Source organism: Heterocephalus glaber, unplaced genomic scaffold, assembly GCF_053883595.1.
Source record: "Heterocephalus glaber isolate CG9 unplaced genomic scaffold, H.glaber_assembly_v1.0 deba00000347, whole genome shotgun sequence".
Taxonomy (NCBI): domain Eukaryota; kingdom Metazoa; phylum Chordata; class Mammalia; order Rodentia; family Bathyergidae; genus Heterocephalus; species Heterocephalus glaber.
Window position 1 is genome coordinate 3,046,823 of NW_028258143.1, and position 26,123 is coordinate 3,072,945.

The 26,123-nt window shown below is 35.3% G+C and overlaps 1 protein-coding gene across 22 annotated transcripts in view; it reads left to right on the forward strand.

Annotated features, from left to right (window-relative positions):
- Window positions 1-26,123, forward strand: part of Qtman (queuosine-tRNA mannosyltransferase) — a 462,684-nt gene that overhangs the window by 125,976 nt on the left and 310,585 nt on the right. For 21 of the 22 annotated variants that reach the window (XR_015445963.1, XR_015445964.1, XR_015445957.1 and 18 more), the window contains 2 exons: window positions 6,774-6,838; window positions 9,685-9,916. Coding sequence is in view for 17 of the 22 variants with exons in the window: in XM_087197538.1 (XP_087053664.1) it covers window positions 6,774-6,838; window positions 9,685-9,916 (297 nt within the window). In the remaining 5 variants the exon portion in view is untranslated. Of the gene's footprint in view, window positions 1-5,605; window positions 5,631-6,773; window positions 6,839-9,684; window positions 9,917-26,123 lie in introns of those variants that run through there. The other variant, XM_087197547.1, reaches the window with a different exon arrangement.

The following is a 26,123-nucleotide window of genomic DNA, read 5'->3' on the forward strand; positions in this document are numbered from 1 at the left end:
TGAATTGAAAATGTCTTTAGTATTTAGTAGAACTAAGTCACTGTTACTTTTACAGTTTGAAATTATTCTTGAAATAATAGCCATGATAAATTGAAAAAGGTTTGTCAGTGAAGTTAAACCACTAAAATTCTCAAAGTCTTTTAGCTATAATTTGCTATATAATGTGGAATATGTTTAGAAAAATGTAAAAAAAGGAATTTTAATGTGTATATATGTTGTTATTCATGGAAATTGTGTATATTTGAAAACAACTGAATTATGGTACATGATAATGTAGTAAGTTTTTGTTGAATTTGCATTTGGAATGTGAATGTTATAACCAAGACTTTTTTTTAATGCAAGTTATGGAATAAGTGACTTATATTTTTCATCGGAAATTTAAATCCCACATCGAGAAAGAACAGACATGTATGTCACGCAAAAGTTAAATAGTCATATATGCAAATAAAATTGTAACTTTACAAAAACATTTACATATGAGATCATTGCAACTCACATAATTAGAAAAGCACATTAGAAGTAGCTTTATTCAAACCAAAATTAATTAAGAGAGACAAAGATGGTCACTACATCCTTGTAAAAGGAACAATACAAGAGGAAGAGATGACAATCATAAATATATATGCACCAAATACGAATGCCCCCAACTACACAAAACAAATATTAATGGATGTGAAAAACCAAATAAGCTCTAATACAGTTGTAGTGGGGGATCTCAATACCCCTTTATCAAAATTAGACAGATCATTTAGATAAAAAATTAACAAATTCTAGAATTGAACCAAGCTATTGAAGAAATGGACTTAATAGATATTTACAGAGTGTTCCACCCCACAAAATCAGAATACACATTCTTTTCGGCTGCACTAGGTCATTCTCTAAAATAGACCACATGCTAGCTCATAGGACATGTCTAAATAAATGTAAAAGAATTGAAGTTACCCCCTATATATTATCAGACCATAGTGCAATAAAATTGGCGATCAATGACATAAGAAACTGCAAAACTTCCACAAACACACGGAAATTAAGTAACACCTTCCTGAGCAACCAATGGGCCACAGAGGAAATTAAAGGAGAAATTAGACAGTTTCTGCAAGTAAATGATAATGCCAGTACAACATACAGGTATCTATGGGACACAATGAAAGCAATTCTATGCTGGAAATTCTTAGCAATCAATGCTCATATTAGGAAAACAGAGAGAACTCAAATAAATAACCTAATGTGGAACCTCAAGCTCCTAGAAAAAGAAGAGCATAACAAACCCAAAGATCATATAAGAGAGGAAATTATAAAGATCAGAGCAGAAATCAATGCAATGGAGACTAAGAGAATGATACAAAAAATTAATGAATCAAAGAATTTGTTTTTCTAAAGAATAAATAATATCAATAAACCTTTAGCCAATCTTATCAAAAAAAGGAAAGAAAAGGCTCAAATCCATGCAATCAAGAATGAAAAAGGTGAACTCACAACAGATCCAGGAGAAATCCAAAACATCATCAATACCTACTTCAAGAACCTGTACTGTAATAAAATGGAAAACACAGAAGAAATGGACAGATACATATGAAATACTTAGATATATATGAATTACCAAAGTTAAATGAAGATACAGAAATTCTAAACACCTCAATTACAGTGAGTGAAATTGAAAATGTAGTAAAAAAATTACCAACAAAAAAAAGCCCAGGTCCTGATGGCTTCACTGCTGAATTCTGCAAGACATTTAAAGAAAAAGTATCACCATTATTCTTTAAACTCATCAGGGAAATTGAAAGGGAAACAAAGCTTCCAAATTCATTCCTGGAAGTAAGTGTTACTTTGATTCCAAAACCAGGGAAAGGCACAACCCAAAAAGAAAACTACAGGCCAATATTCCTAATGAATATTGATGCAAAAATCCTCAGCAAGATACTGGCAAACAGAATACAAAGGGTCATCAAGAAGATCATACATCCTGACCAAGTCGGATTTATCCCAGGGATGCAAGGATGGTTCAATATTCATAAATCAATAAATGTAATACACTATATTAACAGAGTCAAGGACAAAAACCATGTGATCATCTCAATAGATGCAGAAAAGGCATGTGACAAAATCTAACGCCCATTCATGATTAAAACCCTACAGAAAATTGGAATAGAAGGTCTTTATCTCAACCTGATTAAAGCTATCTATGTTGACAGATTCAGTAGAGTAGCTGGATATAAGGTCAACACTCAAAAAACAATAGCCTTTTTATATACAAATAATAGACTCACTGAGAGAGAAATTAGGGAAACAATTCTTTTTACAATAGCATCCAAAACAATGAAATATCTAGGAATCAATCTAACAAAGGAAGCAAAAGACCTCTACACTGAAAACTTTGAAAAAGGAGATTGAGGAGGATATAAGAAAATGGAAAGACATCCCTTGTTCCTGGATAGGAAGAACCAATATCTTTGACAGAGGAGCCAACCATCCTCATTGGAGGAAAGATAGATTATTTAATAAGTGGTGTTGGAAAAACTGGATTTCACCCTGCTGAAGATTAAAACTAGACCCATACCTATCACCATGCACTAAATTGAGATCAGCGTGGATTAAAGATTTAAATATTAGGACAGAAACACTAAATTTGCTTGAAGATAAGTTAGGTAGAACTCTCAAAGATAATTGGTATAGTAAAAGACTTTATGAACAAAACCTCAGTGGCACAGGAACTTGCACAAAGGATCAACAACTGGGATCTTATCTTATTAAAAAGCTTCTGAGCTGCAAGAGAAACCACCAATAGAGCAAAGAGGCAGCCTACAAGTGGGAAAAATTTTTCAGCAACTATACCTTAGACAAAGGACTACTATCTAGAATATATAAAGACCTGAAAAAAATCAGACCCCCCAAATTCAAAGACTCAATTCAAAAATGGACATCTGAAATGAACAGACATTTCTCAGACAAAGAAGTAAAAGCAGCAAAGAAATATATGAAAAAATGTTCAACATCACTGGTTATTTGAGAGATGCAGATGAAAACAACACTGAGATTCCACCTCACCCCAGAAAGCATGGCCGCTATTAAGAAATCATCTAATAACAAATGCTGACGGGGTTGTGGGGAAAAAGGAACCCTTCTTCATTGTTGGTGGAAGTGCAGACTGGTGCAACCACTATGGAAATCAGTATGGAGATACCTCAAAGAATTAGGCTTAGAGGTCCCATTCCACCCAGCTATCCTCATGCTGGGTATCTTCCCAAAAGAATTAAAAGAATCATACCACTGTGATATATGTGCACCCGTGTTTATAGCGGCACAGTTTGTAATAGCGAAAGCTTGGAAACATCCCAAGTGCCCATCAACTGGAAACTGGATAAAGAAGATGTGGGATGTTTTTTTTTTTATAAAATAGAGTACTATTCAGCCATAAAGAACGAGAAATTATAGAGACATTTATAGCTAACTGGATGCATATTGAGGCCATCCTCTTAAGTGAAATAAATAGGACACATATGTGTAAATACCGAGTAGTTTCTCTAGTGTGAGAAACTGAAAGTTTAATTAAGGATACACAGGGATAAAATGGCTCAAGAACATATTTCTCGGATTTTGTTTCCATCGTATGTCATATGACTGTATTGAAATTTAAATTAGGGAGAAGTTTGGCTCATGTGCGGTCTGTTAACTAACTGGAGTTTTTTTCCAGATCATTATTTGTTCAGTGTTAGCTTTGGGGATCTATCTGAAACAAATCACATCCTCTGGTGTCTTGTTGGTGCTTGAGATTTTTTTTTTAAGTCATATGGAAAAATGTTTAAATACTTTTCAGTTTTGTTTTGGTTGAGTTCTACTGTATTTGAATATTATTATCGTTTTTTTCCCCTTACATTATTCTTCTTTGAATTTTTTTTTTTTTTTTTGGTACTGGGGATCGAACTCGGGACCTTGCGCTTGCAAGGCAGGCACCAGAACCACTGAGCTAAATCCCCAGCCCTGAATGGTTTTAATTTTTAGTATGTGTGTGTGTTTGATAATAAAGTTATTTAAAAAAAGAAGTAGCTTTAAATTATCTCAAACATTATGACATTTAAGTCTTTCTACAAACTTGATTTTGACGCACAGATTCTTAGTTCTTAACAGGAAACAAAAGTCAGAGATGAAGAAATTAGAATATTCAGAGTATTGTGAGGGTATAAAAATATTAGATTGGTTTATCTTTTAAAAGTTGAATCTAAGATTTTGTTTCTGTTTACATATAATAGTACAGTACACAAAGTAAAACAGTAGGTTCTATGTACCATAACCAAAAAAAGAAATAGTGATGAGTTTCCATTAGGCATTATCGGCAATTTCAAACTAATACACAGGAAAAGGACTCATTCCTTACTATTAGACAATTTAAAAAATTTTTTATGTTGAATATTTGTCATTGCATATAGTTTTAGGATTGTAAGGTTATTGTTATGCATTTGATGCTGGATTATATTACAGTATTTAGAGATTATGTTAAGGTGTTAGAGGTTAAATTTGCTGTTCTTGATTTTTATAAAAAACTTTTTAGTAGAATCTGTTAATCATTTTCTCTTTTTCTTCTTATATAATCAAATGTACCTTGTTACTTTAAGGAAAATTTTAAAAGGAAAATGTATTATTACTTCATGTGAAACCATAATAGGTTTTTTTAAGGGAATCACTAGTGAGATGTTTTAAAGCAAAAATTCTTGTATACTTATTTTTTACTCTTTAATCAGATTTCAGGTATATTTTAACAAGTGGGGGTTTCCCCAATGAATCATTAAAATAAGTGAGTGGGCTGGAAGGCAATACTAACTTATCTCAGCACTGCCCTATTTTACTCTGCTGGGTTATTAGTTGCTTTTTAAATAGAACCTGGGTGTGTTGGAGTCAGTGGGTGGAAGTACAGAAGGGAAGGGGTGGGGAAAAGTCCACTAAAGAAAATACCAGTTAAACCTTTGCTGACCTATTGGGAAAGCCTACTCAAATTTTACTGTCCCTAATTTTAACCATTTAGTGTGTAAGCTTACTAAGTTTTTACTCTGTCAGGTGTAAGTTTCCAAAGATTGTATGTAGATAAATAGAAAATATATTTTCAGCAATTAATTGAAGTTTTAAGACATCAAATTATGTGCAGATTAGCCTGTGAAATCAATTTCTCATATGTGTGGGATTAGAACTATTAAAACCATCATCACTGAAACTATACCTTCCTACAAGTAATAGCAGTAAGGTGTCTATGGAATATTTTAGTACAACAGTTCCTCTGATTTACAATTATTAATGAGTGTTTGTTTGGAAAATTATTTGAATAACCTAGGCACCTGGCTTGACAACATATATGAGGACTCATGGGTTTCTAATGTGACTTAGATTTATTATTTTTAAATTAACATGATTTATTTATACTTAGCCCATTGTTGTTGTTGTTGTTGTTGTTGTTTTTTCAGCACACCAATGACATTTTGCAAATTTCCTGCATCCATGCTGTTAAATTCTTTTTTTTCTTCTAATTTCTTTTTTCCTGTAGCATTTGTGACTGCTACAGGAAGTAGACAAAAATGTAGTTCACCTTGAAAATGATCTGGCACAGGGAATAAAGAAATTGGGTCAGCTTAAAATAAATTCAGGTACAATGACAAAAAGTTTAATAAAAATTTAAAAATATTCAGAGTGTTGGTTTCAGGCTACTTTTGTTCTCTATCATATCAATGCATTATTAAGTTTTAATTGAGACAGTGCTAGTGGTGCCTTTTCATTTTGGTCAATGTTTATATGAAATATTATTGTGATTTTTTATTTTTTGCTTTTTAGTCCCCTTTAATTGTAAATGTAAATTTTTGGTATGGCAGATAATTCTTAAATAGATCATTTTGTCCTTTGCAAATCTTAAATAGCATTTGACATGGTGTAAAATTCTTCTGTCATAGTTATCACTTTGTTGTCACTGGGGAATAATGTGTGCTGAAGAAGTGAGTTTTTCTTTAACTGAAGCTTACTTGTTTAACCAGAAAAATTTAAAAGTTGGGAAAAATTTATCTGGAATATTTTGTATGCTCTTTTAAATGAGCAAGATGGAGTGGGCATGTAGTTTCTTAATGTCACAAAATATTTTGAATATTATACAGAAAGACCATGTGCTTGTTTGCTGATTGGTATTTGTTCTCTTTTTTGTTTGTTTTAAAATGTCACACACCCCTATTTTGGTAAACTTAGTCTTAAAAGTTTCAGGGTTTAAGGTTTGTGGTAGCACATATGACCATGTTTTAACAGATTCATAAACTCAGATACCTATGTAAGACATTTTACTCTGTAGTCTCACTGTCATCTTTTGGTGGATACCCGGCCCTGGCCTGCTACCATTAATGACTCCTTCATTTGAAGGAGTCAGTGTGGAGGTCCTGTTACTACTGATTCCAAATATTTTCTTACAGGCCATTGCTTGTGGTCCAAAAGTGGTTTCATTCACCTTGTGTGCTCGTGAACCTCTGTGGTATCAGGCTTCCCACCTGACGTTTTCTCCAATTATTCTAAAATGACAAATTGTATAATCCCTTTACATTTTAGTAAATTTTACTGTATAGGCAAAATGCCTTTTTCCCCACCTCATGCCTGTTTGTTTTAAGAAGTGATTTCTAAAGCAGAACTCAAGCATAGTGAAAGTATTTGAACTGTACTTTAATGTACCATAATGACATTTGGTTTGAATCTTATATTTAGAAATCAGCTTTCCCTATTTTACTTGCATCTAATGGGAATTATCTTTGTTCCAGGTCATACTTCAAGAAGACAACAGGAAAGAACACATTTTCTTCTTGCCACAGAAGTTGCAATAGAAGTAAGTAGGGGGAACTGCTAGGATATGTCTGTCTCCACAAAACAAGTAGAACAAATTTCCATGAATCAAAGCCACTAAGTATAGTTTTCAGAGATGGTAGGACATAGTTACTCTCCCTAGGAAAATACCTCAAATGGTGACACACCCTTTGGACACTAGAAAAATGCTCAAGTGTATGCTAGTTCAAACCTGTATGTTTCACTCTTCATACTGAGCTATTAAAGGGGTGGAAATCTCCCATAGCTATAATCTTTTTTTTTTCCTCTTTTCTATTTTTCAACCTCCCACATGCTTGGTCTTCAGTTCTGTTTACTGAGAGTCTTGAGTCTACAGCAACACTTACACATACTGCATACACAGTGGCTGATGGTTTGGTGATTACTTGTGATTCAGACCCCTAAGAAACATCTATAAAATAAACATATTACATGATGCATACTTGAGATAAGTCACGGAAACAGCAGAATGATGGAGAATCAGAAAGTATTTTTTTTACTATTGATTTGAGATAATATGAGTAAAATATTCTTTAGAGAGGCTTATATCACATTCTATCACTTGGGGAAATATCTCAAGTCATTTTTACAAAGCCATTTAGCAACCTTTTAAGGATAAATGGCATGTACACCTTAGTGTGATTAGTTCAGAAGAAATAAAGATAGATAGCAGATAGCTATGATGTGATCAAGTAAAGCAAATTAATATTAAAACTGCTTTTCATCTGTCTTTCTTGAAATGTTTGATACAATTTTCAAAATTTCCTTTTGCTGGTCTCTCAGTTACTTTCTAGAAATTTCTTATCACTTGATAGATTAATGGCTACCACCTTGTTGAAGTCGGAGTGTGTTTGAGAACTCACTGAACACTGTATTATTAAAGCAAAAGTCTCCAGCAGGCCTGAAAAAATTGAGCTCTGCATAGCTCATCCTCTGAGCTTACCTCTTACCCACAAAACCTGCAGGGCTCTCAAATTCCTATTTGAAATGCAAGCTGCAGATGAGAAATGGGTAATATCCACTGCATTTTCAATGAATGTGTGTGTCCACCTTTCTCAGCTATACCTCCTGGATGGGGGCCACAACTGAAAATTACTAAATTTAAAATGCTGAAGATTCAGAGATAGCCTTTGTCCTTAGGTAGAGTGATTTATGCTACAGATAACTGGCTAAATACTTTGATTCTGTTTGCAAGCATTCATTATCTAATTTTATCCCCACAATAAACCTCTGAGGTTAGTATTGTTATCTGCATTTTAGTGAAGATGAAACTGAGTCCTAAGTCATACAACTAGAAAGTGATAGAGCTGCTGGGTTTAGTGGCCTAGAATCCCAGCACTCTGGGAAGCTGAGGCAGAAGGTTGCAGCCTGGGCAAATTGGTGATTGGGAAACTCTGTCTCAAAATTAAAAAGGGCTGGAGATGTAGCTCAGTGCAAAGACCTTCACTTCAATCCCTGATGGTGCATAAAAATGAAAACAGAAAAAAAAAAAGAAAAAGAGGAAGGGATGAAGGAAGGAAGGAGACAGAGCTGAGGTGTAACTTGTACTTCTCTTCATTTATATATATATGAGTGAAACACACACACACACACACACACACACACACACACACAGCTCCCCAACAAATACTCATTGGAAGAATCACACATCAAGAAGAAAGCCTTTTGTCAGATCAGCCTTTTATTTAAGAACCACTTGAGACTTTTTGCTTTGAAATACAATTTAAGTAGGCATTACTTTGAGCAAGGTGAAATACAGTTTTATTAATGAAGCACATTATTGAGTCAGTGAAACTAATAATTTCATGAAACAGTATTATTTTAAAAAGCAGTATGCTATTTAATGAGTGATATTTTACTTCACTCATAAAAGAAAGTTCAAACATCTGGAATATTTCTTAAGCAATATAGCATTCATACATAGAATGATGTTTCTCCCCTATGTCTTAAGGAAATACCATATCCTTTGAAATGTATATGAAAGTTTTTACATTAAAACATATATTTTTATTTCACTGAGCACATGAAGAAAAATCATATTACTAAAATGAAAAATTGATAGCCAATTCTCAATGATAAAATTTTACCAACTCTTTAAGAACCCCATTATTATAACTTTATTCCTCTTAATGGGGTTCCTATATAAAGTTGTAGAAATCCTCGTGGCTCACGGAGACATAGTTTTACTCCACGTTTTTAGTGTTCATTTGGGGATGGGATATTGATAAACACTGTAGCAGGGAAGTAATCAAGATATGTGTAGTGTCTCAAGAAATTGTATCAAAGTTTTTAATGCTAGAAAATTGAGATTTTGATAGGAATGTGCTTTCTTTTATATACAGACTCATTAGGAGCAGTGAGAGCTGATAAATTTATAGATGAATTAATATGAGAGCTACAGAATCAGAGAACTTCAAAACTTAAAAGGTCTTTACAAAAGAAGGGCTCTTGAAGTGGAAGTCTTCATCAGGAGATGAGTTTAGTTATTGTCCAAGACAGGAACTGTAGGTCAAACAGGCATTGAGGTTACTGAATCAGACTGATAGCCAAACCAATCAGGAAGTGAATGATCACAGCAAGAGAGGGTTTTGAGCTTCTTGGGGTAGAAGATAAAACTAAGAATCCTAGTGGAAGTAATCTTAGGGCATGAGGAAAACACATCAGAAAAATAGACACATTAATCTCTTACTAATATATGAGAATTTTGATTACAAAAATGTAAGATTTAAGGGTTAAAGCTTTTTAAAGGGAGGAATAAATATTTTTAAAAAATCATGTGACTAAACCATATGTATTTTTTTAGTGTAAAATTTAACCTTATTTTTATTTAAATTTCATGTATACATCTAGATCTGAAAAAAATATACATGACTTTGGTTGCATCTGAAGGTTTAAATGCACCAATGAGTATTCTTATCATTGAGGCATTCTATGGAGGCTCCCATAAACAGCTGGTAGATCTGCTCCAAGAAGAGTTACAAGACTGTGTCCTTTATACTCTTCCTGCAAAAAAATGGCACTGGAGAGCCCGGACAGCGGCTTTGTATTTCTCTCAGAATGTTCCCATCAGTGAGGATTACAGGTAAGCAGAACCCAGGATGCACTTTCAGCTTGTTTGTTAATGTACCTGTTTTCAGGATGTTGCTTCTCTGTCATCATCTTTGAAAACTTCGCAAACTGTGGAATTAATTTTTTAAAATTTTATTTTATTGGTGCATTTTAGGTGTACAATATAATGACATTCATCATTGGAAATTTGCACCTTTACGTAATGTCTCTTGGTTCTTATTTTTCCCCTTTCCCTGCCCTCCCTTCAACCCCTCCATCCCTCCCAGTTTACAAAGACTTTGTTTCCATTTTTTCATTTTCTCATATTAATTCCATTCCCTTCTTTCCTTTCCCCTACCCCTCCCACTTCCCCCTCCCCTTTGCCCCGTTTCTTCCTATTTCACATTATCTATTATACCTTTAGTCCTTATTTACACTTACAGTTTCTCACACTAGAGAAACTATTTGGGATTTACACATGGGTATCCCATTTATTTCACTTGAATATCACCTCATTGTGCATCCATTTAGCTATAAATGTCTCTAATTTCTCATTTTTGATGGCTGAGTAGTACTCCATTTTTATTAAAAAAACCACATTTTCATGATTCTCCAGTTGATGGCATTTGGGCTGCTTCCAAGTTTAAGCTATTACAAATTGTGCTGCTATGAACATGCATGCACATATATCACTGTGGTATGCTTCTTTTAATTCTTTGGGGAAGATACCCAGCAGGGGAATAGCTGGGTCAAATGGGACTTCCAGTCCAAGTTCTTTGAGGTATCTCCATACTGATTTCCACAGTGGTTGCACCAGTCTACACTCCCAGCAGCAGTGGAGCAGGGTTCCTCTTTTCCCACAGCCCTGCCAGTGTTTGTTATTGGTTGATTTCATGATAGCAACCATTCTTTCTGGAGTGAGGTGGAATCTCAGCATTGTTTTCATTTGCATCTCTCGAATGACCAGTGATGTTGAACATTTTTTCTTATGCTTATTTGCTATTTCTACTTCTTTGTGTGAGAACTGTCTGTTCATTTCAGATGCCCATTTTTGGATTGGGTCTTTAAATTTGGGAGGTCTAATTTTTTTTAAGTTCTTTATAGATTCAAGATAGTAGATCTTTGTTTGAGGAAGAGCAGGTGAAGATTTTTTCCGACATTGTGGGTTGTCTCTTCACACTGCTGGTGGTTTCTCTTGATGTGCAGAAGCCTTTTAATAAGAAGAGATCCCATTTGTTGATTGTTTGTGCTAGTTCACGGTCAACTGAGGTTTTGTTCATAAAATCTTTTCCTACACCGATGTCTTCAAGAGTTCTACCTAACCTCTGTTCCAGCCAATTCAGTGTTTCTATTTTAATATTTAAATCTTTAATCCATTTTGATTTTAGTTAGTGCATGGTGAAAGACATAGGTCTAGTTTTAATCTTTGGCAAGTTAAAACCCAGTTTTTCCAGCACCATTTATTAAAGAGGCTATGTTTCCTCCACTGAGGGTGTTTGGCTCCTTTGTCAAAGAGGAGATGGCTGAGTGTGTCTGGAGTTGTTTCTGCATCTTCTAATCTGTTCCACTGGTCCTGAGATCTGTTTCTTTGCCAGTGCCATGCTGTCTTTATCACTGTAGCTTTGTAGTATAGTTTCAAGTGGGGGATTGTGATACCCTCTGCCATGTCTCTGTTCCCTAGAATTGCTTTTGCTATTCTGAGTCTCTTCTTGTTCCAAATGAATTTTTGGATTGTTTTCTCAAGGTCCATGAAGTATGCTGCTGGGATTTCAATTGGGATTTCATTGAATCTATATAGCAGTTTTGGAAGTATGGCCATTTTAACTATGTTGATCCTTCCTACCCAGGAGCAGGGGATGTCTTTCCATTTTCTGTTATCATCTTCAATCTCTCTTTTCAGAGTCCTATAGTTTTCAGAGAAGAGGTCTTTGATTTCTTTCATTAGGTTGATTCCTAGGTATTTCAGTTTTTTGGATGCTATTGTGAAAGGAATTATTTGCCCTATTTCTGTCTCAGTGAGTCTGTTGTTCGTGTAGAGGAAATCTATTGATTTTATTGTGTTGACCTTGTATCCAGCTAGTCTACTGAATTTGGTTATTAAGTCTAGAAGACTTTTGGTAGAGTTCTTGGGGTCTCCTATATAGAGTATCATGTCATCGGAAAATAATGACAGTTTGATTTCTTCCTTTCCTGTCTTAATTGCTTTTATTTCTTTCTCTTGACTAATTGTCATGGCTAATGTTTCCAAGACTATATTGAACAAGAGTGGTGATAGTGGACATTCTAGTCTTGTTCCTGATTTCAATGTGAGTGATTTCAGTTTTTGACCATTTAGTATGATATTGGCTGTTAGTTTTTCATAGATGGCTTTTATCAGATTGAAGTAGATACCATCTATTCCAATTTTTTGTAGGGTTTTTATCATAAATGCACATTGGATTTTGTCAAATGCTTCTTCTGCATCTATGGAGATAATCATATGATTTTTGTCCCTGGCTCTATTGATATAGTGTATTACATTGATTGATTTGCATATGTTGAACCATCCCTGCATCCCTGAGATGAATCCCACTTCGTCAGAGTGTATGATCTTCTTGATGATTTTCTGCATTCCATTTGCCAGTATCTTATTAAGGATTTTTGCATCTGTGTTCATTAGTGAGATTGGCCTATAGTTCTCTATTTCTGTTGGGTCTTTCTCTGCTTTTGGGATCAAGGTGATGCTTGTTTCCAGGAATGAATTTGGGAGTATTGCTTCCCTTTCAATTTCATTGAAGAGTTTAAATGGTAGTGGCAGCAGTTCCTCTCTAAATGTCTTGTAGAATTCAGCATTGAAGCCATCAGGGTCTGGGCTTTTCTTAGTTGATAAGTTTTTAATTATGTTTTCAATTTCATTGGTTGATATTGGGTTGTTTAGAATTTTTAGGTCTCCCTCGTTTAACTTTGGTAATTCATATGTATCTAGGAATCTGTTCATTTTTTCTGTGTTTTCCATCTTATTGGTGTACAGGTTCTTGAAGTAGGTATTGATGATCCTCTGAATTTCTGCTGGGTCCATTGTAATTTCACCGTTTTCATTCCTAATTGCATGGATTTGGGCCCTTTCTTTCCTTTTCTGATAAGGTTGGCTAAGGGTTTGTCAATTTTGTTGATTCTTTTGAAGAATCAACTCTTGGCTTCATTGATTTTTTGTGTGTGTCATTCTTTTAGTCTCCATTGAATAGATTTCTGCTCTGATCTTTATAATTTCCTCCCTTGTATGAGCTTTGGGTTTGTCCTGTTCTTCTTTTTCTAGAATCTTGAGGTTCAGCATCTGGTTCTTTAATTAGGCTTGCTGTGTTTTCCTAATATGAGTATTCACTGCTACGAATTTCCCTTGTAAGACTGCTTTCATTGTGACGCACAGATTCCAATATGTTGTGTTGTCATTGTCATTTATTTGAAGGAACTGTCTGATTTCTTCTTTAATTCCCTCTGTGACCCATTGGTTATTCAGAAGTGTGTTGTTCAATTTCCATGTGTTTATGAAATTTTTGCAGATTCTTTTGGTATCAATCTCCAATTTCATTGCACTGTGGTCTGATAATATATAGGGGATAACTTCAATTGCGTTGTTCTTACTTAAACACGTTTTATGAGTGAGTATGTGGTCCAGTTTGGAGAATGACCCATGTCCAGCTGAGAAGAATGTGTATTCTGATTTTGTAGGGTGGAACACTGTGTAAACATCTGTTAAGACCATTTGTTGAAGATTTCGATTGAGTTCTAGTATTTCATTACTTATTTTTTGTCTAGTTGATCTATCTCTTTGTGACAGTGGCGTATTGCGGTCCCCCACTACTATTGTATTAGTGCCTACATGACTTTTCATGTCTGTTAGTATTGTTTTTATATAGTTGGGAGCACTAGTGTTTGGTGCATATATATTTATGATTGTCATCTCTTCCTGTTGGATTGTTCCCTTTACAAGGATATAGTGTCCTTGTTTGTCTCTCGTAGTCAGTGTTGGTTTGCAACTCACTTGATCTGCAAAGAAGATAGCTACTCCTGCTTTGTTTTGAGTTCCCGTTGCATAGAGTATTGTTTTCCACCCTTTAACTTTCAGTCTATGAGTTCTTTTTCGAATTAAATGTGTTTCTTGTATGCAGCATATTATTGGATTTTGCTTCTTGACCCATTCTGTCAGTCTATTTCTTTTGATTGGTGCATCGAGACCTTTAACATTGATGGTTATAATGGATAGGTATTGACTTCTCCTTGTTATGACTTTTTCTTTTTGTTGGATTCTCCCACTTTGCATTTAATTCCTTGTCATGCCTGCCGGATTCATTCTGATGGGTTTCCAGGGCTTGTGATCCTCATTGTCTTTTCCTAGAATATTACCTAAAATTTTATGGAGTGCTCCTTTGGTATTCATGAAGTTCCTAAGGTGCTCTTTGTCATGAAAGTATCTTATTTCTCCATCAATTTTGAAAGATAGTTTTGCAGGGTACATCAATCTGGGTTGGAGACTGTTTTCCTTTAGGGCTTGGAATATGTCACTCCAAGCTCTTCTTGCCTTGAGGGTTTGCACTGAGAAGTCTGCTGTGATTCTGATGGGCTTTTCTTTGTATGTGATTTGTTTCTTTTCTCTAACTGCTTGTAGAACTTTGTTCTTCTGTTGCATTTCTGGAATCTCAACTATTATATGTCTTTCTGTAGATATTTTTTGATTAAGACTATTTGGAGTCCTATGTACCTCACTTATCTGTATGTCAAGTTCTTTTCCCCTGCCCAGGAAGTTTTCTGCCATCACTTTTGTGAACAGTTTTTTTATGTAATCTGCACTCTCTCCTGTTTCTTCGTTGACTCTAGTCAGTGTTATTTTATTCTTCTTTGCATTGTCTAGCAGCTGCTGGATTGATTTCTCATGGTCTCTTACAATTTTGAAGCAGCTTTTCTTTTCCTGTTCACTAATTGCAATCTTCTATATCTGAAATTCTGTCCTCTCATTGGCTCATTCTGCTGCGTAAGCTTTCAATGTAGTTATTAATCTCCTCTAAATCTGTTTGTATCTGTTTTATGGATTCCATTTGTTTCTTATGTTGGTATTCCATCATGTGTCTCAGCTCCTCTCTAGATTTATTAATCATGTCTTGCACTATGAGCATAATCTCTTCTGATATGTCAGAAATTATTTCTGGTTTCATTTTTTCCAGATCGTCTTTTGGGAGTCCAGGTGGTTGAATATCATAGTGTTCCATATCATTTTCCTTTGGAATTGCTCTAGGTCATATGGAAGTATGGTTTTGAGACTTGTTTATGTATCTTCTCATTTTGATGGGGCAGGGGGGTGGAGCAGGGGGTGTGTGTGCTCTTAGCACCTTCATGATTCATATCCTCTGTGCTGGGAACAGTGGTACGGCGGCCCGGAAGCCCCTTCCTCTTTGCTGGGAGTGGTAGAACAGTGGCCCTTGGAATTAATTTCTTTAGAGCCAGCATAGCTTTAGACTCATACTCTGAGGATACCTGGTCAGTAGGAAAGCAACCTCATTTACAACCTATAGATAGGTCTTTTCTCCTTTGTCCTGTGACTATTGTCTGTACATGTGGGTGTGAGTGACATTTTTTGAATTGAGATGAGAGCTGAATGTGGGTACTTTTTTTGTTCTTTAATTTCTGATACTGTTTTTGATGCTTTTTAAAAAGTGATGATACTGTTGTAGTTACTTCATTGTATCTGCTCTGTGCTATGGGCCAGAGTGGAAAAGATGGATATATATGACCAGAGCTTTAAAGACTGTTGAGCTAGAAGTAGACATGTAGTCACGTAAGTATATTTAGAGTATGAAAGCTGGAGAAGTTGATTTTGTCTGTGACAAACTGAAAGTGGCTTTACAAAGCTGTTAATATTTAACTTATTCTTGAAGGATGTGTAGATTTTGGAGTGAATAGACCTCAGTTCTGAATTCTGACTTGTTAGGAGGTAGACACTCCCTAGTGTCTACCTATTAGAAAGGGGATATGGGACACACTGAGAACATGGAGGAGAACTACTGATTACATGTTTATGGGGGAACAGGTAGAATGGAATCTCCTTGGATGTCTCTCCTTTTTTACTCTCTGTTTGTGATTTGCTTCTACATGTCTTTCTTTTGTGAAACAATGCAAGACCAAAATAGTGTGGTTTATGAATATGATGCTCTTGCCATCCTGGGCTACTCTGGGTAGAAATGTGTTGATTTAGGTAGGACTGAGGAGTTCCAGGCTGATAATGAATGAAGTTAAAGCAGACAGGTTGTTAGAGGAAGGGGAGGTTCCAAGCTGCAAATAGGCTAGTTATAGCAGCCATACCCCTTTGCTGTACCTCAAAGTGGATCAACCACAAAAACAATAGCACATTGTGATATAAATATAGGCTGCTATTCAATGTAGTTATTTGGGGGATTCAAAGAATAATATATTTTTTCAAATCTAAAATGCATTCTTCCTTATGTAATTGAATGTTTTGTATTCTGACATTAGTAATGAATTTTTTTTGTTTTTGTCTTTGAGATGGATCTTACCATGTTCAAGCTGTTCTTGAACTCACTATGTAGCCCGGGCTGGCCTCTGATGGTAGTCCTCCTGTCTCAGCCTTCCAAGTGCTGGGATTACAGGAAATGCCACCACACACAGCTCACTAGCAAATATTGTTAATATACTATTAGTATGAAAAGTTTCAGTGAATGTATTCATAATAAAGTTGTAGAGATGATGATAAGACTTGCTGTGTTAAAATGTGACCCTTTACAGTTGCTTTTGCATTTCATTTAATTGTATTTTTGCAGTGCCAATTGTGTTATATTAATATCAAACAGTGTAGTTGAGTTTATGGCAAATTTTCATTTAACATTGTTATTCAGTATAATACATTTCAACAGAGATGTGATCATTGAAATGAACTTTTTCTGTATCTGCTGTTTGGTTTCATTACGATTACTCAGTTTTCCGGAATTAGATTACTGTACCTTAGCTACCTGCCTGTGGGTAGTGTGCAAGCACTTGTGTGCACATGGTTTCCCTGCCCTCTTTGAAGGCTGAAGCACTTGAGGCTGAGTGTCATCATGCTCCTTGAAGGGCCTTATTGGAGATTTGGATTTCTGAAAGGATGTTATGTGAAGTTTTATTCATTAGCCATAAACTCTGCTCTGAATTCAGTGTCTGCCATCTTTTGAGGCTAGCCGTTTAACTTGTGCAGCTTATTATATAACCATATCATTGTAGTCTCACTTCTCCCAAGAATGTATATACCTCACCCTTTCAACTATCTGATCAAACGTAACTTACTACTCCTTACCAAATAGAGTTTTGGAATATTTTTAGAAAAATAGTAACAGATAGAAATTTTAAGTTAAAAATTATGCTTACTCAATCCTAGATTGAAGTACAATAACAACTTTTTTCTTACAATCAGATATATGTGATCTCTATGGAGACTTTCAAAGATATAAAAAGTTTTTGCATTCTGGTTACTTATCTGTACATTTGAAAATCATCACAATTCATAAAGGTATAATGATTAAGCATTAATAGTGGCTATAATGCAAAATGACTGCACAAGTAGGAATGTGTCTGACAGGAAAGGTCTTGAGTGTAGGTATATGTGTTATTTTTTTTAGCTTCCATACATGATATTGTAGTTGATACTGTCATAAGCTTATTGTGCAGAAAATATTTAATTACTAATAGAATGAATGCTTCAGTCTGAGCAATTAGTTTGATTCCATTGTATCTTGACAACTAAAAGAATACATCGTGATTTACATTAGAGCTGTTCAATTTTATTACAGATCACAGAAGCTCAACAAGTTAGTTTTTTTCTGATAATTATTTTAATTGTTAAATTACATTAAATCATTGCTTTGTGGAAACTTCATAGAATTCAGAAAAAAGCTTCTTAGGATAAAGATTAAAGAGTGGGTTTAAACTTTGTGTTTTGAGCTACGTACAGGAGTCATTGTCCCAAGATCAAGCATTTCCATTTTCTCAGTGTACCTTAGATTAAGCAGCAAGGGTATTTCATTTTTTTTTTTCCTGCAGTAGCCTTAGTGAACTGAGAAAATATCAGTCACTTTGAAATGGGTTTTTCAACCTGAGATGCTTATAATTACATATTTTGCTCTGTCTGAGATTTTGTGGTAGATAATGGTTGTTGCCTACTTAACAGATCTTTTTCCTTATTAACAAGGTGTCATAGTTTTTTGGGGTGACTAAGTACCCAGTTCTTGGTAGTGAAGCATGACTGACCTAAGTTGGTAATGATAATCTCATTCTCTTTGGCCAGATTTCCCCAACTTTCCTTGAAGGTAGGCTTCGTCACTCCTATAGTTATAGCAAATTAGAGTTAAGGAATTACCTCTGGAAGTTCCCTCCCTCCCTCCTTTGCATTTTGACAGAATTGAAATTTGACTGTAGTTGTGTTTTTAACTATTTTACTTCATAACTATCATGTATTTTTAAATTTTTTCTTTATTTGATACATAAAATATGACTATCATCAGGGTTTAGGGGCCGGATTGATTTACTGCCCTTGTGTTACCCTCCCTCTTTTCAAACTTTTGTTTTGTGAGATCGGGTGTCTCCTTTTTTTAGGATTTCTGGTTCTTTTAGTCATACAAATCCTACCTGTTAATAGGTAATCATTATGGTACCTTCCCTCCATGAAATGAGCCTATGTAAATGTCCATGGAGGGGAGGGGTGAATAGTGGATAGAAAATAAATAGGGTGAACATAATGTTAGGTCTATCATGCATAAGGTGAAGTTAGAGCCTAATGTGATACTTCATTGTTCACACTTCTGTGACAGTTTGTTTTCCTTAATGCTACTGTGACTGAGGTCTTTTACTAAACAGACTCTTTGTCATGGAAAGTGTGATTTTTTTTCCCCCTCAAATGAACTATTTACTTTGAAACATTGACTAATGTTTTCAAGATGACCATTTTTAGATGATACAAGCTACCTATTTTTGCAGTTTGTAACCCTTGTAAATAAAAGTATGAGTCAACTAGTTGATATAGTTGGATTAATTAGTAAGATGGTGGTTTCTCAAATGGTTCTCCCTTGCAAATTAATGATTTTTAATTTCTTAGCTATTGTTTTAAATGTTTGCCTCTTGATTACAATGTAACTTTCTGAATAATTTAATCCTGGTTTAATGCTGAAAACATCTTTTTATTAATGCATATCATAGTTGGGAGAATAAAAGTAAAAGCCTGGCATGGTGGCACATGCTTGTAGTTCCAGCACTCCAGAGGGTAAGGCAGGAGGATAGTGGGTGTGAGGCCAGCCTGGGCCACAGTAAGAAAACCTTGTCTCAAAAACGAAAAACAAAACAGAAAAGAAAGAATCAAAAGTAAATGATGACTTAAGAATTTATAGGTGGGTGAGGTGTTGTTTGGCTTATGTAGAGCAGCAATTTTATATCTCTATAGCAACCAGGACAAAATTTAATAGGATTAAATAATAATACTAATAGCTAACATATTGAATACTTACCATGTGGCAGGCGCTCTACAGTCCTGGAAGCTATATGTATTATTATTCTGGTATTAGAGAGGAAGAAACTAAGGCTTTAAGAATCAAGGTACTTTTACTGAGTTACACAAATATTTAGTGGTGGGTAAGTGATTTGAGCTCAAGTCTAGCCACCTGCAAAGGCCACGTACAGTTTCTTCTTTTTAAGCCCGTGCTCTTAACCACTATACCAGCTCAATTCACAGCTGAAGCAGGGAAAATGAATTAAATTAAATCTAAGTACCTCTTGATTAAAAATACATTACTAGGTTTTACTCTTAGAAGAGGGTGTGGTGCTTCTCTTGGTCTTGAATCTTGGAAATCTGGAAATCAGGAGCTTTTCTAGGACTGTAAATCTGTGATGCTTTCATTTGTCCTCAGCACATTTCCCTGTAGTTTTCAGCCATAGCAGTCACATATCATTTGCATTTTCCTCTTTCAGGGTTTTCCTTAGAATACAAAGAAGGAACTAATATGATACTTTTTTCATTCATAAAATAGACTGATTATTGGACAAGAGACATTCTCTATTTGGGATGCTCAATACCTACCATTCCCAAAATATCCTCTAACTAGTATACTGTGAAGTTCTTTGCTTGGTTTTTGAACTTGGTTAGGGGCAAAATCCCATCACTCACTAGCCTTATACAGTACCAGTCTTATGTGCTTCTTGGGGTTTCAATGATGTTCTGACACAGTATAAATACTTTGGTCATTAGGCGCCATGTGGCATCTCATAATCTCATCAATATGTGACTGCTGCATTTTTGAGAACTGGCTGGCTGAGAGATTCCCCCATCACTTGCTCAGCCAACCTACTTTCCTGTCTTGTGCTGCCTTGTTATGGGATTTTCTTTTGGTTTGTTTTCGTATCAGTCTTGTTATCCTGACTAGCCAGCACACACTAGCCTTCTAGATTTGCATGGCCCTTGAGGCTTCCTCCGCAATATTTTATCTCAATCAAGTCTCTGATTGTTCAATTTAGTCATCTGGAGTATATGTTGAAAATGTTGCTGACCACCACATTACAGAAGTAGTATAAGCTTGTAAACTAAATAACAAATTTGGTCAATCTTGGTCTCTATCTCTCCTTCCTTTTCTTCTCACTCTTGTTTCTTTCTTTTTTTCCTTTCTCACACATATGTACAAACACACACGCGCACACACATACACACACACACGTTACTGCAAAACTAGAAATTTAACCTCTTAACCATGCTCCTTAAAGGATGTTTCCAGCTTCATCTTTGCTGCTCTTTGTGTTCTTTTGGTAATACTCTCAAGAAGTAAACTATTCCAGTAGCAGGGGGAAAATGTTTTCTTATTATGGAATTCATAGTTTATTCTCAGTACGGTCTGGTAATTCAAAGATGTTTTTGAAGTTAGTAGCACACACTGTGAAGCCACTGCTTCCAATGAGTTTAGCACTGCAGTGCAATTTTAAGTATGTGTTTTTTAATATCCCTTCTAGCTTATTTAAAAAAATGAAATAAAATATCACATGTAAGAGTTTATATACAGCCCCCCAGGTAACAGTTCATATGGATAGACATTATTTTTAACAAACTTCATGCCTTAAAGACCTCTAGAGTAAATCTTCTGTATATTTACTCCTTGAAATTTGATAACTATATTTTGAAGGACAAACTGAAGGTTTATAACAGCTTTTCAGATGGGATAAAAATTATTATTTTAAATAAATGTAAAAGGAGAAGAAAATCCCTAAATGGATCCAAAATATACTACTGTACAAAAATATCTGACTATAAAGACATTTATAATGTTGCCTTTTTAAGTATTGTGCTTGGTTTTGATGTAATAATTGAAACCATTAGTCTGTACTCTAGTCATTTTTTGGTTTTGTGTGTCTTCATCATAGTTAGTTTCCATTGCATAGAAAAATGTGTTTAGGAAATGGCATTTTAATTCTGCTTCTGTTACCAGCATTTATTTGATGAAAATTTTCTGCTTTTATTAAAGTTTTAATCAATGAAAATATGTTTACTTTTGCTACTGTAGTTATGCACAGGTCTCAGTTTCTCACATATTGTATTGGGGGCCTGTAAAGCCATGAGGCAGATCTTCTCTTGCCCTTTTCTTCCACTTAAGCCTTCTTACTTAAGGAAGCTTTAATCCTTGCTTTGTTCCCTTGGAGGCACATTTATTCTTCTGCTCTCCTTTAGCTCATTGTCCTGTCCATAAATGACTAATTCTTGTCCATTCGTCCTTTGTTTATATGCCACCATTGTTCAGGCCTGGGTGTTTAGCCACTTGCTGGACTTGCTGGTCTCCTGACTAGCTATCACTGCTAGCCCACAGTGGTACCTGTAAGAGGATGAGGGGAACTGAGTTGGGACTGCTGCTCACAAAGAAGCATGTGTGTCCATTTCATTCTTTCATCTCTCTAAACAACACAGTAGGACCTACATTTTAATTATTTCTCTTTGTAAGGTCTCAGTTATATTTTCCTTTGTTTTTCAGCTCATATTACTAAGAAAAATGTTATGTTCCCCTGTTTAGGAGAAAGTCTGTTGTAATGGAGAGAGTGTGGAGAGAAGGGGGTGGCTTGACCAAAATCTCCTGGATGAGTTATCATCTTGAAATTTTCTACCTTGTTTCACTTATTCTTTTCTTTCATTTGTATTTATCAATAACTTTTATATTAAGAGCCAGTATCTATGCTAGTGCTATTGACATAAAGCCAAACTTGACAAACTTAGACATAGCACATAGTAAGTCCTTAGTAAACTCTTGTTGGTGGAAAGTAAGCTCATCACCTATACTAATTTGCTAATACTCATAGCTTTGATTAGATAATCCCTGATTGAAAACTATCAGTGGCTTCCTGTTCCATGACTGAGTCCAGATAATACACAAGGGTGTGCTGTGGCCAGCACAACCTGGGACCTGTCTGCCTCTTCACTTCCCATTTCCATCAACTTTTTAAATCTATTGTAGCAGCATTGGCCTTGTTTACTCTGAGACATCAAGCTCTTCGCTGCTTCAGGTCCTGTTACTACTTGATAGTCCCTTTTCCACAAACACTTAGATTGGTCCCGGTCCCACAGCCTTTGTCTTTTTGGTGTTTTCTCTTCCCCATCTCTCAAGTCCTGGTCAAATTTCACCTTCTCAGAGAGTTCTTCCCTGAATAGCCTATCAAAAATAATTATTTCAGTAATTCCTCTATGATATGATTTGTGATTATTTTCTCCCTCTCTCCATTTTATTCTAAGTTTCATGATGACAAATGCCATATCTGTTTTAACATTTTATTCCAATATCTATTATGCTGCCTAACATATAGTAGCTGCTTAGTAAATATGGTTGAATGAGTGAATTTGTAAACTCTTGAACTGTAAGTAAAATGTAGTAGCATTTTGCTTTGTTAATTTGGTTGTTTCATCCATAGGCACTGTTGTCCTGCACTAATGCTGTTTCTTCCATGTAGAACTTGCTTAAAAACATTACTGAGGTTTATGAGATTAAAGTAGAAAATTTCATATGCATATACTCACTCATTTTTGTGGGTTACATTAATTGCAGTGTAAAAATAGCTATCATGTAAACTTTGGCAAAATAAAATAAAAATTTCTAGAATGTCCTCTATATACAAGTATATTTAGAATTTTTTTTCTTTTTCGTTCAGGGAATGTTTTAGAATCTAGAATATGCCTGTGATGTTTTATAAAATGTTGTATGATTATATTTTAAGGGCTTTTAGTTTTGGAGTGCCCACCCATGAACAGAACCTTTTAATTTATGGTACAGAAACTATTAGGATTAGAATTTGGCCCATAAAGGTATTTTGCATAGTTACTGTAATTATTTAAGCATTTAAACATTTTTAATACTTTTAAACATTGTTCATTTTGATTACAAACACAAGTCATCATTGTTTCTTACACTCATGTCACTTAACTAGCTCCTTTACACCTTTGTATTTGTACGCTTTGGCTTAGCATCTGTCCAAGAATGAATCTTCAAATAGTCATTAATAATAATATTTAAAAATATACATATACATAAAAGAGCTTAAAATATAATAACCACATGTATTAGAAAGAAACAATATACTATAGTCGGGGAATTAGCAATTCTAGGTTCCCATCCCAGCACTGCCATTCATTAATTGCTTAGTCATTTTTCTTTTCATCTATAACTGTTTGGTTTTATTTATTCTTGTGTTCGATGAAACATCATGAAGAAGGAATTAAATTCAATATCAAGATTTAAGGAATTGTAATACAAAGGATAAATTTGTCCTGTCTCTCATTCATCTTTGTTATCAACCTCTGCTTCTTTTAACCTTAGAGGGCTTTTTGTGTGTGTGTGTGTGTGGCCTAATTTGTGTATTTCTTTTAGTTTTAAAACTATATTCAATTTTTATTTTTAAAGTTTGAAACTTTTGGGGAATACACCAAAACCTTGAATTGCAAATAACTTGTTTGGTGAGTGTTCCACAAGATGAGCAAATATTTCTAATAAATTAAAAAAATTTTTTTTGCAGTACTGGGGATCAAACTCAGGATCTTACACTTGCAAGGCAGGTGTGGTGCCACTGAGCTAAATCCCTGGCCATTTCTAGTAAATTTTAACTTGATATACAAGAAATGCCTTACACTTCAAATTGTATGTGATGCTGAATCCCACATGATCACAGCTGAGCCAATGCTTCCTCTCTCTCTCTCTGTCTCACCCCACTGCACTCTCTCTTTCTCTCTCGCTCTCTCTTTCTCTCTCTTCGGGATTGTGGATGATTGTCTTCCCTTCTAGAAATCAGTGATTTTTCAGAATGTTGACAGGTGCCTACGACTGGCACTAGTATAGTTTTGGTAACTTCAAAGCACCTATGGACAGTCCTTTGCTTTTCCATGCACAACTAAGGTTAGGAATGCTTTGCTTCATTCTAGGTCAGGCTGCCAGATATAGACCCTTTCCTGTGCTGCCTTATTGCCAGTTACATTAAACACAATATATGATAAGAGTTTATTATAATAATAAGAGTAATATTATAATACCGCACTGTAGTCAAGATCTGTACAAGCATATAGAGTGACCCCCATGCAGAAAAGGTTGAAAAGAAAGGCTGTAAGAAGAAGGAGATGATTATAGTGGAAGTTAAGAAGGAAATCATTGAGAAGTACAAATAAGGCATTAAAGTGGCCAAATACTGATCTTATAAGTAAACTGACAGGAGTGTCAACAGAAAATGAAGAAAGATTCAAGGCAAGAGGGCATGGTTGAGAACTTTAAGAGGAGAAGTGGTACCCATAATGTTGTGAGGCATAGAGAGGGTGTGAGTTCGGACACTAAGGCAGCTGAGGTGTTCATTATTGACTTCTAATGCTTATGGTTTCTGAATATTAACTCTAGAAGCAAGTTTTTAGTTGTAGTCGATGGAGCTTTTTTTGGAAAAAGATGCCAAAGAGGAAGCTGTATTATAGGAAAGAGAATGCAGTTCCTAGTCACAAACCCACGAAAAGACTGTCTCACCTTCTAATGCAAGAGGGAATTTCAAAGTCAAGCTCCTGTATGTGTATCATTCCAAAAGTCTATGAGCCTTCAAAAAATTGGAGGTGTAGAAGAGCCAGTTAAATATTATATGGTGGTCCAACAGCAAGGTTTGGGTCACTTGTATCTTGTTCATTGAGTGGACCAGTGAAGTCTTTGGTCCTGCAGTGAAGAAATACTTTTAAAAAACAATCTTGCACTCAAAGCCTTGCTGGTTATGGATAATGCTCCTGCTTATACTCCAGGCTTTGAAGATGACTTGCAGGGGGAATTCAAGTTCATTACGATTGAGTTCTTTCCTCCCAACACCACTCCAATCCTTTAGGCCAAGGATCACCAGGTCATTTTGAACTTTAAAAAGCTTTACATCGAAATACTATTTCAGCGATGCTTTGAGATGACAAAAGGAAGAAACCTTAGCCTCTGAGAGTTTTGGAAATGTCATTTCCACATCCTGAACTGCCTCAAGATCATCAATAAAGCCTGGTATGAGGTAACTGAGAAAACCCTCAGTTCTGCCTGGAGAAAACTGTGGCCTCATTGAGTTTTTGGACATGACAGGAGCCACCTGCCAGTTGTTGATGCAGTTGTGTCTTTGGGAAAGACCATGGGCCTGGAGGTGAATGAATATGACATTCAGGAGCTGGTGGAGGAAAATGGCCAGGAGCTGGCCACCATTAAACTGATGGATCTGCATTGTGAGAAACCACAAGAGGTTATGGAGGAGAACTCATTGCAGAGGAGGAGTAGAAAAAGACAGAGGAATCCCTCACTTCAGATGAGATTAGGGAGATGTGTAAATGTAGAAAGCAGTGCAAAATTTTGGAGAAAAGCACCATTCGAATAAGGCTGTAGCAGTGTGAGTGATTAATCTGTTTAATGACAGTGCAGTGTCACATTTCTGTGAAATCAAAAGGAGGCTAAAGCAAGTATCATTGGATAGGTTTTTTTTTAAAGCTGCACAAAAAGAAAAAGATTCCATTGAGTGAGCCAATAGATAGCAGGGCTTCTGCTAGTGATAGTGAGAGTTGCCCTACACAATAACCCTCCTCTCTTTCGCCTCCCTCACACCAGCCATGAAGATTTCCAAAGTTAAGTGCAGGCTAATTTGTTTATTTTTCATTGTTTTTAATATTTTCTTTATTATTTTGTATTATACTACATTATTATAATCATTTTTATATGAATATTTTT